Source organism: Doryrhamphus excisus, chromosome 16 (genome assembly GCF_030265055.1).
Source record: "Doryrhamphus excisus isolate RoL2022-K1 chromosome 16, RoL_Dexc_1.0, whole genome shotgun sequence".
In the NCBI taxonomy this organism is placed as follows: Eukaryota; Metazoa; Chordata; class Actinopteri; order Syngnathiformes; family Syngnathidae; genus Doryrhamphus; species Doryrhamphus excisus.
Window position 1 is genome coordinate 6942758 of NC_080481.1, and position 15845 is coordinate 6958602.

The window sequence follows — 15845 nt, forward strand, 5'->3', positions numbered from 1 at the left end:
TGTGGAGTTTACATGTTGTCCCTGTGCATGCGTGCGTTTTCTCCGGGTACTCCGGTTTCCTCCCACATCCCAAAAACATGCTTGTCCATTGGTATGATGTTTGGTATGGTATGGTTGTTTGTCTATATGTGCCCTGTGATTGGCTGGCGACCAGTCTAGGCTGTACCCAGCCTTTCGCCAGAAAACAGCTGGGATAGACTCCAGCTCCCTCGCAACTCTTGTGAGGACAAGCGGTAGAAAATGAATGAATGAATGAATGTACCAGATTTAAAAAAAAAACATCACCCAGCCTTCAACATCTACTTAGCTCATTTAAAGAAGTCTTAAGATGATTTTAAGAGTAAACGGAGTGACCCAAACTAACCCGGTGCAGCTGTGTTTGGAATGACTTTAACTCAACAACAAGAAGCAGGTGGGATGCTGAAAACTGTGAGGGTGCCCAGAGATAGATCAGAGAGCTGCAGTTTCTTTCATGATGGTGAAGCTGATTTCATTAAAAGTGCCACTTTGTGTTGTTATTCATCTTGCACACAGGGAGAGCACTCGGGCTTCTGCAGTGAATCCTAAGAGTGATGCTTGAGATTTCCTGGTGTGATGTGTTATGAAATGTGTTGCATGTACTTACGGAGTGATTCCTTACAGTGGAGCAGATGTGCCTTTTAGTAGCTTTCTTTGTGTTCTGTCACATGAGACCCTTCGCCTTCTTCAAATGCCATCACTTTGCTTGATGTCTTCCATATGCTTGATTCCTGAGTCAAATAGGCAGTCTGGGCATGTGAGTCTACCCTTCACCATCACCATCTCTCGCATATGTTGTTAGCTATATTAACTAACATTTCAGCATGAGAAGTTAAAGTTTGGCATTTTCTTGCTGGTTTGGTTTAAGTGCATGCCTGAACTAACTTCTTCAATGAAAACAATAAATTATACAATTATGATGGGGTTAAAGTAACCGAATGACGTTGATGATGCAATGTATGGCCTGATACTTGTGCCCATATGGTGGAACTCATCCAGCACGACCCACTTTCCTGCTGGGGAGGCTGACAAGCATACAACTCTCACCTTCTATGTGAAGAGTGACCTGAGCAGAGGGTAAACGGTGAGGCTCCCTTATGGGTCTTTGAGGGCGGCCGGTTCATTCAAGTCCCATGATGCTGAGAGATTAATGAACCTTCACGGCACTGGAAAACACACCATTTCAGTTTAGGACAGCACAACTGGTACACCTGCACAGTATCTGCAAAAGCTGCCCTTTGCTCTGGTTATGACATCACATAGCAGGTGTTTATTAACACAGCAATTCTACATTATTATAATCTGAAAAATCACAGGTGCCAAAATGAACAGTCCAAGATACTCGTGTGTGTGTGTGTGTGTGTGTGATAGTCAAGCTGCAGGATGTCGCATTGAAACATGCACTCACTTGTACTGCAGCGCTGCCTCCCTGTGGAAAAAAGTACTTTGTACAATTCTGCAACAAGAAGCTTGAACAGTAAAAGCAGGCTGCCGGATGCCGGATTTCCGTCTCATTTTATCTCTTAAGGTCACATCACCAGTTTCATTCTCAAAGGTGTATTGTTTTGCAGACATATTTGACAAGATTTGCAAATGAATTGATTGACCAAGCTGCGCAATGCAACTAAATTATGCAAGGCCATATAATAATTCATATATATATGTATTTTTCTGCTCTTGGGCACTATTCCTAAATGTTCTAAGAGCATTGACTCGATCGCAACGGGACTGTTCAGGTCGTCTGAGAAGACATTCTCGAAAGTCAAATAGTGGGGGGCTTTTGCAGCGTTTGCCCCCAAACTTTGGAACTCCTTTCCACTACGGTCTACTACAGAACTATCAGTTTTTAAATGTCAATTAAAAACCCGTTTATTGAGACTTTATGTCTTTTGACGATGAAGCTGAATCATCCAGATCAAGCCATCATTACATTCTGTTTATGGTAGTTTACGTTGAACTACTAACTGACGTCACAGAAACGCTGTCCTGAACATTTGCTTGAGGAAGTGATGTACAGACCTCGCGCATGCGTGGCACTGATTGCGTTCTGGGTATGTGTTGTTGCTGGCGACCAGTCCACGGTGAAGTCCAGGGTGTTCAAAGCTCCAGCATACCCCAGCGACGCTAGTGATATTAAGTGGCATAGAAAATGGACGGATGGATGGTTGGATGGTTTGCAGCGGCGTAAACACATTAACGGGATCACTACCCGTGAGTCCTGAGTCAGTGCAAAAACGACTCAATCACGACTCGCATATCTCCAAATGTACTTTCACTCGGAAATATGAACACAAAACTTTTGTTTTTGCTCCCGTTTTTCATGACCTGAACTCCAAGACCTAAAACTTGTTCTGTGTACGCAAAATACATATTTCAAATTATTTCAAGTTATTGGGCACTGTGGGGTGAGACTTATGCCTTTTCACTCAATTTGCAGTGTGCATTCTCCCAAGTTGTGCACCTGCTCCTGGGACTCCAGCATCTGCACTGGCGGTCATCTTTTGGAGTAGTAATATTGGACACATTTGAGAGCAGCCACTTTGACTGCAGGTTGCTGGATGGCAGTGGATCAACAGGGGGCTGGTGGCCCACTCCTTGTCTCATCAAGGTGAGGATGATGAAGCAGAACATTACAAAGTCCAATCCCACAGTACGATTGGCCCAATGGTTATTGCGTCCCAGGGTCAGCGTGATGCTGAGCATCGTCGGGTACATGCCGGCGTAGCAGTAGCAGATGGTCAGCACACACAATGTGATGATGACAGATGAGGGCAAGACGGTTCCCTTCCCAGGAGAATGTCACTTGCCGCTTAGTTGTAAGTGCATTGCACAGACGTCGTATCGACTGAACAGCTCCTCTGAGCAGCGACAGAAGCCCCACGTTGAAGTGCATGTTGCGAGTGTTGATGACCCTAATGAAGATGGAGCGCACCCAGGTACCACGGTACTTTGTCACGAAGCACCACAGAACAGCGCAATGCACCAGTAACCAAGCACCAGAGTTCGCTTGCACAAAGACAAAAAATTGAATCTGAAACTTTCTTCTGAGAGATGGATTAACTCAGTTTGCTATGGACTTCCTAATGTCCATGTGTGGCAACTGCTTTCTCGCTTTTTTTTGAAAATGGCAAACAGAAAGTTTTTCAGATGTTAGAATAGTGCATCGAAATCAGACTAAAGTAGTAATGGAAAGATTCTGTGTTTTCAGGGGAGCTAAATACCTACCTGACACCTCATTGCATGAAACACACAAGCACAAGTCAGCAAACTTGGACACCAAAATCTCCAATATTCATTATGAGATACACTTTACATCCACAATTGCCTACATGGTAAGCAAGCCACAGTCTACTTATGTTCCCAAGTGAGGAACCACAACCACCGTTGCGTCCAAATGTTTGTGTAGCTTCATGCTGGTTGCATTCACCCCTTTGAAATCGCCAAAGGATTTCACTGAATTTTAGAACTAGCGCTACTATAAACATCATCCATGATGGTGTTTCACGTCCTTACTGGTTCTGGTACAGCTGCTGCAAAATTAGGACAGTACTGCCTTTGAGTTCTTTATGCCAATTAGGTTGTCTGCACTGACAGACCTCTTCAAAGTGGATTTGCTCAGGTTCTTGTGCCGGTCCTCGCACAGCCTAGAGATTGCCTGAAGACGACAGTGAAAGTGATTGTCACAACCAGAGTCAGAAGCCAGATGTGGCTTCTGATCGACTCACCTCCAGCTTTTGCGCCCTCTTGTTGCTGAGTGGCTCCAAGGGGAAACCAAGGTTGTTGTCGTCGGCGAGCGAACGCAGGTCAAAGTAGTACTTGGCATAGACGCTGGCCGGTACGTTGATATTGAACTGGAGCAACTCAAGGAAGTGTCGCTCCATATCGTTCCTGGAAAACCAAAGAGTACAGTCAGAAATCAGACGGCAAGAGGCATCAAAAGAAGATGACACCCAACGTACATGTCCTCCACAGTGATGTCTTTGAGGATCTGGCAGTAGTCGACATTCCATACCGCTTGGTCGTCCCAGACTTTGGAAGCCAGAAGGATGGCGCCTAAGACAATCCTCTTCCAGTTGCAAGGACAAATGTCAATTTCTGCATAGGTTAGCAGCCGCTCCAAGTACACCTGCGAGAGAAGATAAGTGATGGTTGCTTGTAAGTGCTTTAAGCCTGCCTAGCAGGGCCGCCTCAGAGGAAAGATGCTCTATTGTGGTAGCAGATGGTCAGTCTGAGCTTGAATACGGTGGTCACACATCCGATTGAGTGGCTCATGGAGGTGATGAGGTTATGGTATGGGCCAGTAAGTGATGCACAGCAAACAGGTTTGTTTGGCATTGTGAGATACCGTGATGAGATCTTGAGGCCTGTTGTTATGCCACGACCATCACCTCATGTTGCAATATCATAATGCACCACTCCATATTGCAATGAAGTGTACACAACTCCTGAATGCAGTTCTTGCACAGCCAGTAAACACACCAGACAATGTTTGGAATGGTCTGGATCAGCGTTTATGGTATTTGATGCAAACGGCTATCACACCTGACACTGACTGGTTTTTGGTGAGATATTGATAAAAATTGTTATTGAGAAATGAGTCCTAGTCATAACTACCAGAAGCCAAGCAAAGCATCTATGCATTGGTGGCAGGATCTCAATGCGCCACGCCTGGTCTACGAAAATAGAGCCCTAAGTGTTTCCATGTAGAGCCATACGCTTACCAATGTCACAATGGCGCACTCTGCGGTGAGCTGAGCCGAGCCGAAAAGGGTGCGTATGAAGCGGTAAATGAGCCTGTGCTCAGGGTCCACCACGGAGTAGTCGTCTGCAACTTTCTCACGCTAGTGGAGAAAGAGCCAGACAGAGCAATGCCATCTTAATGCCATCAGTTGTGAGCGCAGAATCACCATTGGAAATCAAAATGACTTTAACTCACAGACAGAGGATGTTTCTTTTCATCAAATATGTCCAGCGAGCGATTGGAATCCCTGCAGCACAACAGAATGTGGATCAATGTGACTGTTTTTTGCTGGTATATTTCCTTTCGCGCCCTTACCTGTTTTTGATGTGATAATATATTGCCAAGGCCACACTGGAACAGAAAAAAAGGCAATCAGTTATGGATGTCCAGCATTGTTCAGAAGAGATGTTGAGGATTTTGTCCCTTTAAAATGATATTATATTCATGCTGTGCTATGCTTTAAATATTCTAAGTATATTTTGAGGCCTTTTATTGGCTCCAACAAGTCAAGGTTGCATTTATATGTGACTCTTAATGTAAATTCATTTATATTATTGTAATCATAACAAAGTCACAGCTTTGAGTTGTCTCCCTGTTTTTCTGCAATGTGTTTGTCTGGTCTGAGGGGAACTCGCATCCTGCTGGAGTGCAAAAAAAAAAAATCCATGTACCATTTGATAGTGTTCTTGAGGTTCGGCTGGCTGACTGTGCTGTCATCAAGGAAGATGGTGGAGCAAGAGCTGTACTTCTTTGTCAGGAGGGCAGGAGACATCTGCTGGAAGGATACAGGGTTCAGGGTACAGAACCTAGTAAGAGCTATCCCTCCTAAATTCAACTTTGGCAATTTATAGCCTTCTGTTTCATCAAAGTTTGGAGGTATTTTCTTATGCTTGTCCTTCAGATTTTGAATGATTTTTGGATTGGATTCAAGATAACCACACAGTCGCACAGAAAGATGTGAACCTCATGAGCTACTGGATGGTGACTGTGATATGAAGGCAACATTCACAGATTCTCTGATCCTAGTACAGTGGGACCTTGGTTAGAGTTACCAATGGTTTGCAGAAGACCAATTGTAACTGTAACGGATGCTATCCAAAAGAAGAAATAACATATATGCAATTAATCCGTTCCAGAAAGCCAAACACGTTAACACAAAACATGTTTTTATAGTTTTATAAACAATTGGAAATGCATACAAATGATGAATGAAAGGGATTTATAAACATTTAAGGTTTGCCTTTACCTTTATTGAAGACATGATTCTGACAGTTACCAAAGGCATGAAAGACACCACAGGGACACCACCTTCTTGTTTTGCCATTAGACAGTTCTTGAATTTGATAAAATAACCCAAGATTGAGCCAAAGAAAGTGCCGGCATAAAGAAGGTCAGAAATATTAAAAGGAAACTTCAAGAAATAACTCATAGCAAAAAAGGACGGTGGTGTCCATGTGATGTCACACTGCTACATTTTGTGTTTGAAGACGTGACTGTCTTCAATGATTGTAAAAATAACGTTAAATGTTCATTTCCCCACGTCGTTTGACATTTATATGCATGGAAAACTCTAAAAACGGGTTTTGGGTTAACATTTGTGTGAGTCAGTCACTGATGACATTATAGTCAGACTATGTATATATGAATTAGTATTGTAGTACTGGTACCAGAGAGTATTTTGATAATTGAAGGGTTTTGACCGAGAAGACTGCAGTGAAAATAAATACACAGTAAGACTTACATGGTTTGTGTAGGTGCTTTTTCTTTTCTCTCGCACTAAATCAGAAGTTGGAAAACACAACAATTAGGTAAATTAGGTAAGTAAAGAAAACTAAAACTTTTGGTCACAGCGAAAGGCTGACCATCGGTTTGAGACTTGTTGAGGAAGAGGGTGCCCGCTCTGGGGTGGTCTGATGGGTTGGCTTCTTGTGCCAGCTCTGGAAAAGAGGAAAGGTCATCAGTGTTGTTGTATTGTGCAAAAGAATGGCGCTCTTCTCTCACCATCAGGGAGCTCTCTGTCACTGATGTGCTGCAAGTAGGTCCCAGTGTCCTCGCTTGCATCCTCTGTCGTAAAAGGACATTCCTCCAACTCCACCTCCCTCCTGCGGATCTTGGGACTCTCTCCCGGAGATATGCAGCAGGACACAGAGCCACCCATTGCTTATTTTCCCATGCAACTGACGAGGAATCTTGGCTGCAGAGTGTCGTGTACTCTTAATGCTCTACCGCCGGATGTTGGTGCTGTATAATGTATAATGTAGCATTTCTTTACTGAAGAGGTCGGAATCTTGGCTAATAGTCTAACTGTTGACCATTATGTTATTTACGTATGCAATATGCAGGTAAAGCCAGCATGTAAAGCCCCTCGTCGAAAAGTGAGGGGGATTTATTGGACAAGAAAGCAATCATGTTTTGGCCAGCTGACATGCTCAGGGCGTGGACGTAGCGATTCAAACACTGACGCAGTTCGATAGTTTTAAGCACGGGGTTAACAATGTTGAGCATGTCAAGTTATCTTACTTAGCAGAGATTATTAGAAAAAGTCGCAAGCGTCCATCTCTTGGTCCATGGTTAGCCGCCTGGCTAGCTTCCGCATCGCATTCCAATCCGGGAACTTCACTGGGGCTAAAAAAGTTTGCCCCAATTGAAAGACACTGCAGCGTTCAAAAGAAAACAAACAAACCAAAACCCATCAAGTGTATGGAAGCGATGGGGAATGCAGCATGATTCGAATTTTTAAATCAAAGCAAACAAAAATTGTCATCTTTCCACCTACAAGGAGACAATTGCCTGTCAAATATTTGGAGCAACGTCACATCCGGCAAATCCTTTCAACATAAACCCCTGACTCGACTTTATTCAGAACCAGTCTGCGGCTGTGCAGACTGCGACAGTGCGATGTTGCCATCAAAAGTCATAATGACATTAAAAAATAATTTGTAGGACAATAATTAGTCGTCGTTAACGTCGTTGGTTGGAAACGCATTGGAAATTATTTTGAAAGTATTGTGGTCCGGAAATTTTGGCACAACCCACTAATATTTTTCATTGGTCACGTTAGCTGTTTTGTGATTGGCTAATATTCGTCACCTCTAAAGAGGGTACTACGTGTCCCGTATTGCATTGCAGTATTTATTCAGCCGTGAATAAATATCTGTTTGTAAAGCAATGAAAGGTGATATGGGATTAAAATATATACATGTATATTTGCCACCTTATATTTAACAGAGCGATAAAAGAAAAGCACATGGCAGTAGACCATGTCCACCAGCAGAGAGCAGCATAGGGTAATAACACTAGCAAGGTTGGTTTCAGCGGAAGTGGAGAATGTTGGCGAATTGTGCAAGGGACTTGACACTATGATAAACATAACATAGTCGAATATTTATTGCTTTTATTCAGAACATGGCTTTGGTTACTTATGTAGACAACGTGATACCTGCGCTTTCCAAACTTCAGAATTCCTCCGCGTGTTTTCATTTCGCCAACCGTGATATCTGCCTAGCTCAGGACTGGAAGACGCTTGGCGTTGCAGCAGTTGTATGGGACGCGGTGAGTGTCCATTATTTATTCACCGTTAATTGTGGCAAAACACTGGTATTCACATTTTGTACGTTTATTTTCAGGCAGTTGTCCTGTGTATGTACTTGGAGCTGAACCAGGTGTCGCTTCAGGGGAAGGTGGCCATCGAACTGGGGGCTGGAACTGGATTGGTGGGCATCGTTGCAGCCTTGCTGGGTGAATATCACTGATCGACGTGTATGGTAGAGTTGGACGGATCGATCCAAATATAGATATCGGGGAAGTGGCAACGTTAAACAAACACAACGCTGGGTTTTCAGAAAAGAAGACGCGTTAAGCACTAGGAACAAGTGAAATACGACCGCCGAAGATGTAGCCCGTCTCTCTATAGATCGGCTACAAGCTCATTGATTGGCTGAGACGATTTTGTGCTAGCGTGTAATTGGTCGTCCCTGCTGTCACTCCACACGCGCCAGTGCTAAGAGTTAGTGCTCATTTGTCACTAGAAGTTAACATGGACGAATTTAATAACATTTATCATAACATTTGAGTGCACGCCCTTCTATAGAGTTAAAATATCTTCAGATATTGTAGACCGAACATCACAATCTTGCTTTGCCAGGTGCTAAAGTGACCATCACTGACAGGATGCCTGCTCTGGACTTCCTGTCTGCCAACGTCAAAGCCAACTTGCCCTCTGATGTCCAAGAGTCTGTGGTGGTCTCAGAGCTGTCTTGGGGTGAGAACCTTAACCGCTACCCGGCAGAGGGATTCGACCTGGTGCTTGGAGCTGACATTGTATACCTGGAGGCCACATTTGTGCCCCTGATAGAGACACTACAGTACCTGTGTGCTGATGCCACTGTTGTGCTGTTGGCATGCAAGATCCGCTACGAGCGAGATACCAACTTTTTAAGCATGTTGAGGCAACAATTCACTGTAGAGGAGGTTTACTATGACAAACAGAGAGATATTCATATATATAAAGCTTGGAAACAATCATCCAGGAGCGATTTATGAGTGTCCTTTTAAGATGGCCTGACTAAACAACTTTTAAAATCCAAGATTAGCAGAAACATTTTTATTACCAGCTGTAACAAAGTATGGTATACATTGGTGCTGACATAAACTTGTTCTGACTGAAAATGAATGAAAAGCCACATAACATAAAAAGTAATGACTATAAAAAGTACAATATGGCATCCCGTCGTGAAGTCTCCGTGGTTTGGTTGCACTTTACAATCCTCTTGCAAATATGCCATGATTGTGAAAAAGCAAAGCATGTAATGATCAATTAGCGCTGCGTGGGATGAAGCTGGTAAATAACGTGAAATGTATCTGGATTGTTTCAGCAAGGAAAAGTGCACACGTCGCCTCGTCTTATTAGAACTTTACAAACGTTCCCAATAAAGTCTTTGAAGTTAAAATACATCTGCAATCATGTATTTCTTCTATTGCATAACAAGTTGTAAGCAGGGCTCATTATTTTTGGTTTTTATTTTTAAAAATAACTACATCAGCAATAATAGATTAGAATAAAAGCCACAATACAAAAACATTTTTCCCCTCACATACTTGGATCTCACACTTTGTGTCAGTTCTCCCCATTTTTTTTTTAAATTGTAAACACTTGTGGAATTCCATGTTTTTTGTTTTTTAAAAATGGGTGCACATCAGTAAAAAAAACAAAAAATAATGACCCTGCAGTAATCAGTTTGGAGACACCACGTCAGTAAAGAAAAAAAAAGAGGAAAAAGACGCTTGTTTGCGTTTTCTGTTGCATTCACGGTGTAACTGAAAAGGTTAGTATTTTTGTTCATGGATCAAGGCAAAGATAGCATCTGGGTGCGGACATGGCATTTGAAGAGCAGAAACACAGCTGAAAAGATAAAACATCCATGACGCAAGCTCATCTACAGTGTCCAAAGCAGGATGCTAAAGCAAAGTTCCAATGACGTGAGATCTCCAAGTGTGCCGTGTACCACGGCGGCGGGGGAACCGTTTAGTCTTTTTTTTTTTTTAGTCGCTCCATGACATCGTCCCAGAATCTGTAGCCTCCCGTGTTTGACTCCCCCACAAGGATCCTGTGTGTTGATGCGCACGCTCCTTCCTCTCTCTCCACATTGTTATGGGAGCAGAATTCCAACGTATTTTTTTTCATAATGGGTCACACAATTACTTTCTTGCAGTTTTTTAACAGAAAGCAAAACAAGTAGAAAAAGGGAGAGCGGCATCCATATGCATGGCTCTGTGCGGAGTCTCTGTACATGGGGCGGGGCCGGCTGGCAGGTTTGTGGCGGTCTACTCAGACTTGTGGCAGTACAAGTCTTTTAGTGCTTTAAGTTCCTCAATGAGGGTTTTATTCTGGTTCTCCAGCACGGCCACGCGGTTCTCCAAACACTTGACATACTCCTTCTTCTTCCTGCGACACTCCCGGGCGGCCTCCCTGCGCGAGAATTTTTTTTTTATTTTAACAAGGCACACATCAGCTTTTCAGGAGTTTGCAATCACTTGGTGTTTTTTAGCTTTGTTAAAGGAAAACTGCACTTTTTGGGGAATATTGTCCATTGTCATCTACGACCCCTATCTTATCCAAGACAAAAACACATGTCTCTCCCTTTTATGTGCCACCTCGTGATGGAAGTTTTTCCACTAACAATGGAGGTATTTCTGCCTATAAAGCCCTCTAAAATACATCTAAAACCTCCAACAATGTTGTTTATTGCGGTTAATTGAGTCTAGACCTTCCCTGAAGTAGGACTCCTTACTAATGAATATTTTCCAAGGTAAGAGCATATAGGTGAAATTGGATCATGACATTGCAGTCCAAAGGTCACTTGCAGTGGGTGATGTGGAGCCGCAGTCGTCCTTTTTATTCACCAGACCGCACATCAGCAAGGAAAATGCTTGGTATCATTTTCATGTGATTCGACAGTGATATTTACAGTTGGATCAGAATCCTCCCAAATGAATTCCCAATCAAATATTAGTCTTTTGAATGTCCATTTCTATTTTACTTTATTTTTATGCCTCAAAAAGCTTAATTTAGTCAAATATCTTTCAAGCCGGAATATACGGCGGATGAGATGCAGGTATTAAAAGTAGTTGCTCCGCTGTGTTAGCTCCTACAATAACAACATCACAGTAGCTTGGTTAATATGCAGGTCACTGCATGAAAATAGAGCGTTGTTAGAGGTTTTGGGATGTTGTTTTAGAGGGCTTTATCAGTGAAAAAGGGCCACCGTGAGTATTACGGTACTTACTACTGTTGCTGGTTCCAACATGTATATAACATGTTTTTTATAGACAAAATAGATGAAAAACTGCCATTATACAGTATCACAATACTTGCTACTTATCGTGAATGAGGATGTTATTAAATGGTTATGCTGGACACAAGAGAAAGGGGAAGACGGATCATAAGGATTGTGAATGAGGGGCAAAATTCAAAAAAAGTGTTGTTTTCCTTCAATACCCATACCTGTTTTTCATCAGGCGCACCTCCCTTTTACGCGTAACTTCCTCAGTCCCCGTGCCTGTGCCCAATGCAGGCGAGGTGGCCATGACAACCCCCGGGGTGATGGCGCTGGTCGGCGTGGTGCGGATCTGATAAGCCTGAACATCTCCGGAGGAGGCTGAATGGAGAGGTGAAAACTGTCATTAAGAAACATTGCTAACCTTCCACATCCACCTTTCCTCACCTTGTACGACCACCTGGTTGCTGGGCAACAGGATCTGCTGGCCATCACTGGTCTGAGCGTATTGCAGAATGGTGGCACCAGGCTGGGCTGCGGCAGCGTTGGCCATGGTGAGCGTTTGCAGGCCCTGAACGCCGTCTGTGCCATTATTGGCCAACTGGATCGCACCTCCTTGGGTAATGGCGACTATAGGGGAGATTATGATTATTTTCTCAAAATAGACATTGCACGGCGGCGGACAAGAATCGTACTGTACTGGCCGCTGCTGGTCTGGTAGATGGGTGTCGGCATGGTGACGGTGGTGATTGCTGGGGCCGTGTCGTCCTCTGATTTCTCTTCCTCGATACACGGAACTGCTGGAGCGTCAGATGATAAGTCGTTTAGAATTTTCCTGCAGTGAAAAGCAAAGAAAAATGAGCGACAGACACAGAAGGCAGCATCTGAAGACTACAGTTAATAACAAACCTGTATGACGGCCGTCTGGACAGGATTTCTCTCCTCTTTTGAGAATCTGTGACACTGTCGACGGACTCCTGGGAGTCCTCGCTCTCGGCAACTGTTGAAATCTTTGTACAGACAAAACAAAGTAATGTACTTTAATTTCAGCAACATATGCGGCCGGCACCTGCCTGGGGCGCACCTGTACGGCTTGGACCTGAGGGGGTTGTATGACCGAGGGCTGGGCAGCTTGGATCACCCCGTGCACTTGGACAGTCTGGCCGTTGGGCAACTGCACCAAGGCGACGGTGGGACTGCTGGATGTCACCTGGCCTGCTGCGATGGAGGCCTGCAACCGCAACCGAGTTATGCACTGCTTTGCCATACATTTTCCAGCAATCGTGTGTACGCATTACCTGGGCCAAGGTAATGTCCGACTCCTGCTTCACACCCGTTTCACCACTTGGCTGTGTATCAGCACAGGCTTCCATTGTCATTTAAATTCTGCACAATGAAAACAAGCTCTTGAATGTATGTACATCACACACAGTGTTAGTGGAGATGCTTCATCTCAGCAACTTATTATCCGCCCCTCGGGAGGGTGTGGCGTGATTTAACGTGCATGCTTGTAAAATTAATTCATAACAAATAATAAAATAAATTATCATGCACGTTGAGTCGGGTTTGCAAACGGCCTCCATCCAGTCTAAATAATTTTCAGGGCTCAATAATTCCGTGTAGACATGCAGCATGGCGCTAGCCACCCTGGCTAACGTCGTCTCGGCTAGCATGCTAACACGCTAACAGGAACGCATTACATTTTAATTCAGCATTTAACATGGTTCTAATTTATTCCTTGGCTCCCCGGCTCATGTAGCAGCGGTGATCAAATCAGAACAAAACGTGCATTATTTCATCAATTACACAAAGCTTCGTTTGCCGCCCGTTTAAACTTGCAGTTTTTTGGCATTTGCGAGGGAAAATGTCTGTAACTGTGTGCTACTTTGTAGTTCAAAGGCTCCATTTTTATTTCAAACAATGTACATATGGCGCAAATGTAGACGCCGAACTGCTTCTGTGACTTCAGTGTTATGATATTAAAGCAAAAAAATGCAACCCAGTCTCATCTAGTTCTGAGTTTTGTTGCGAGCATTGCAGCACTGACTCATTTAGAGAGCCTCTGCAACGCCGCCGCCATGATTTCTTTGTTGGCGTTGTGCGTATAAAAGCTGCAAATAAGCGTTGCAGGTAGCCATCTAACTGTCTAGCAAAGATCGGATGCGTATCCTCTTACCAACACAGACTCGCTTCGTCACTCCCGGGTCTACGGAGCTCCACTTTTATTCAGACCGACACGTAAGAGACCGCGTCAGGCTACACCTCCGTCGCGTCACCGAGAACAACAACACGGAGAGGAGGACTAGTGATACGACGACAGCCGAGCCTCGGCTCATTTGCCAGTAGACGGCCGCATTTCCGGAAACTGCCGAGGACTACCGAGGACCCGAAAACCCACGAAGACAGCCGACAGCTTCTTCTTCTTCTTTTCGTTCAATGGGGGGTTGCAACCACGATGTCAATGGTGCATGCTGTCACCTACTGTACTGGAGTATGTAACATGGGGCATGCATTACATTACACTAATTTATAGAGGAGTAAAAATGAAAAACAAATGATAACCTCTCCCCCACACTTTATTACATAATCACCTTCTGTCTCCCTCTCCTATGTCTTCAGATCCTCAGCTCTGTTGCATCCGGTCATTCAGATACTACAACTGTAACCCAAGTATTTTCCTGAGTATTTTCTCCTTTCTGGTGTTCCTCTTCACACCGTGTGCATTGATAGATTTATGTACACTGTAATACACCCCTGATTCACATTATAAGACCAGTATAAAAATTGCAGTTTGCACTGTTGTGGCCTATTTTACCTTTGGCCGCTGAGAGGTGTAGGCATGGTTTTCGTGTTTGTGACGTGCTTAACAGAGACGCTCAACTCCAGAATGCTGACGTGTGGTTGATTCATTGCTTGAGACCAGGCTGGCAAACTGGGAGGGAGACAAAACATTTTTTTAGGAAGCAATTTATTGCAAACCAGCATTAAAGTGGAATAGGCTGTACACCAGTTTACGACCACAACCTTTCACAAGACAAAATCTTGGCAAAAATGTGAATTCAATGTCATTTTCTGTCAGGTATTCACACTGTCAGGATCTCTTCATTGCAAAGACAAGAAAGCTTCTTTACTTACAAATACTTTTGTGTGATTGTTGCAGTTTAAAATGCATGATTTCACAACACCTTTCACACAAAGTTGAGGCAAAGGTTGCAATATTTTGAGGCTTATCTTTTTCAATAAAACATCAGCTTGGGATTTTTATTCATTCATTTTCTACCGCTTATCCTCACGATCGCCGCGGGGGGTGCTGGAGCCTATCCCAGCTGTCTTCGGGTGAGAGGCGGGGTACACGCTGGACTGGTCACTAGCCAATCACAGGGCACATATAGACAAACAACCATTCACACTCACATTCATACCTATGGACAATTTGGAGTCCTAGCATGTTTTTGGAAAGTGGGAGGAAACCGGAGTACCCGGAGAAAACCCACGCATGCACGGGGAGAACATGCAAACTCCACACAGAGATGTCTGAGGGTGGGATTGAACTCAGGTCTATATATAGACCACGCTAACCACTCGACCGTCCTGCAGCCCTGATTTTTAATCAATGTATTATAAATGTTTTAAGTGGGTTTATTTGTAACTTGGGATTTTTAGTTGAGTGCTGCAGGAGAAGGAGAAAGTTGAATTAAATGGTTGTGATTTTCGCCATTACTCTTAAGGGACATTACTGTAGAAAGGAATCCTCATCTGCTTCCCACTCCCTGCCCTTGCCAGTGGCTTGTGTAGTGTGTTGACAGAATCACGAGATGTCCTTCTCCAGCAGCAGCACATCTCTGTGGTTTTAGTTAAACTCACTATATGGGGCTCCTTGCATATGTAAGCTAATTTGACTTTTTTTTTGCTGAAAATGATTGAAAATTGACTAATATTATCGGACATCTCTGATCCATGGTGTCACAACATTCAGGTCAGGGTTGTTACTGATGAATTCTTTCACAAGGACTACTGAGAAGATGGACAACCAGCTTCCCATTGATGACTTTTGGGCAATGGACATCAGGGTCAGCCAAATTGCAAACCTCAAGGCACATAAGTCAAGGTTGTGGCTCATTAGGAGCCTTTTCCACTTGAATGGCACAATCTGTTCCCTGGCCCCATCACCCTCGGAGTCATACTTCACAACCCAGATGCTTTTCAGTTTCCTTAATTGTACCTTCAGGAGTGAGCCGCACGGTAGGGGAACCAGCAGTAACTTACGATGCAATATTTTCCTCACCCTAATGATGATATGATACAGCAAT

General features: G+C 43.8%; 4 protein-coding genes across 5 annotated transcripts in view; 1 reads left to right on the plus strand and 3 right to left on the minus strand.

The window, feature by feature from the left end:
- Positions 1–1165, minus strand: part of tns1a (tensin 1a) — a 61957-nt gene extending 60792 nt beyond the window's left edge. Inside the window, exons 1-2 of the mRNA XM_058052528.1 lie at positions 1066–1165; positions 626–749 (exon numbers count right to left, since the gene is read on the minus strand). The gene's annotated coding sequence lies outside the window, so the exon portion shown is untranslated. The remainder of the gene's footprint in view (positions 1–625; positions 750–1065) is intronic.
- Positions 1166–2720: 1555 nt separating this feature from the next.
- On the minus strand, positions 2721–7575 carry LOC131104544 (cyclin-Y-like protein 1). Of its 2 annotated transcripts, XM_058051848.1 has the most exons (11): positions 7280–7575; positions 6761–7000; positions 6622–6696; positions 6501–6535; positions 5431–5534; positions 5075–5110; positions 4955–5006; positions 4740–4859; positions 3978–4144; positions 3744–3906; positions 2721–3673 (listed from the first exon to the last, which is right to left on the minus strand). In XM_058051848.1, exons 2-11 carry the CDS (start codon positions 6915–6917, stop codon positions 3557–3559), a joined length of 1026 nt encoding a protein of 341 aa, XP_057907831.1. In that variant the 5' UTR covers positions 6918–7000; positions 7280–7575; the 3' UTR covers positions 2721–3556. The 2 variants fall into 2 exon arrangements, with proteins under 2 accessions (XP_057907831.1, XP_057907832.1); XM_058051849.1 differs by having other exon boundaries at positions 2724–3673; positions 5431–5531; positions 6761–7575.
- Positions 7576–7853: 278 nt separating this feature from the next.
- Positions 7854–9818, plus strand: mettl21a (methyltransferase 21A, HSPA lysine). Its single transcript, XM_058051851.1, has 3 exons — positions 7854–8311; positions 8386–8497; positions 8904–9818. The coding sequence occupies exons 1-3, from the start codon at positions 8165–8167 to the stop codon at positions 9299–9301; spliced, it is 657 nt and encodes a 218-aa protein (XP_057907834.1). The 5' UTR covers positions 7854–8164; the 3' UTR covers positions 9302–9818.
- Positions 9348–13907, minus strand: LOC131104545 (cyclic AMP-responsive element-binding protein 1-like). Its single transcript, XM_058051850.1, has 8 exons — positions 13712–13907; positions 12834–12921; positions 12620–12766; positions 12445–12545; positions 12231–12370; positions 11983–12165; positions 11763–11916; positions 9348–10727 (listed from the first exon to the last, which is right to left on the minus strand). Exons 2-8 carry the CDS (start codon positions 12912–12914, stop codon positions 10583–10585), a joined length of 951 nt encoding a protein of 316 aa, XP_057907833.1. The 5' UTR covers positions 12915–12921; positions 13712–13907; the 3' UTR covers positions 9348–10582.
- Between the last annotated feature and the right edge of the window lie 1938 nt (positions 13908–15845).

What these genes read in the sequence shown, in the direction of transcription:
- mettl21a (XM_058051851.1), top strand. Translation starts at nt 8,165, where the DNA reads ATGGCTTTGGTTACTTATGTAGACAACGTGATACCTGCGCTTTCCAAA. An exon ending in CAGCAGTTGTATGGGACGCG is followed by an intron (nt 8,312 to 8,385) that starts GTGAGTGTCCAT and finishes GTTTATTTTCAG; the next exon opens with GCAGTTGTCCTGTGTATGTA. An exon ending in CATCGTTGCAGCCTTGCTGG is followed by an intron (nt 8,498 to 8,903) that starts GTGAATATCACT and finishes TTGCTTTGCCAG; the next exon opens with GTGCTAAAGTGACCATCACT.
- LOC131104545 (XM_058051850.1), bottom strand. Translation starts at nt 12,914, where the DNA reads ATGACAATGGAAGCCTGTGCTGATACACAGCCAAGTGGTGAAACGGGT. An exon ending in CTCAGGTCCAAGCCGTACAG is followed by an intron (nt 12,546 to 12,619) that starts GTGCGCCCCAGG and finishes GTCTGTACAAAG; the next exon opens with ATTTCAACAGTTGCCGAGAG. An exon ending in CAACCAGGTGGTCGTACAAG is followed by an intron (nt 11,917 to 11,982) that starts GTGAGGAAAGGT and finishes CTCTCCATTCAG; the next exon opens with CCTCCTCCGGAGATGTTCAG.
- LOC131104544 (XM_058051848.1), bottom strand. Translation starts at nt 6,917, where the DNA reads ATGGGTGGCTCTGTGTCCTGCTGCATATCTCCGGGAGAGAGTCCCAAG. An exon ending in CTCAAGAACACTATCAAATG is followed by an intron (nt 5,111 to 5,430) that starts GTACATGGATTT and finishes TTTCTGTTCCAG; the next exon opens with TGTGGCCTTGGCAATATATT. An exon ending in GACATCACTGTGGAGGACAT is followed by an intron (nt 3,907 to 3,977) that starts GTACGTTGGGTG and finishes TTGGTTTTCCAG; the next exon opens with GAACGATATGGAGCGACACT.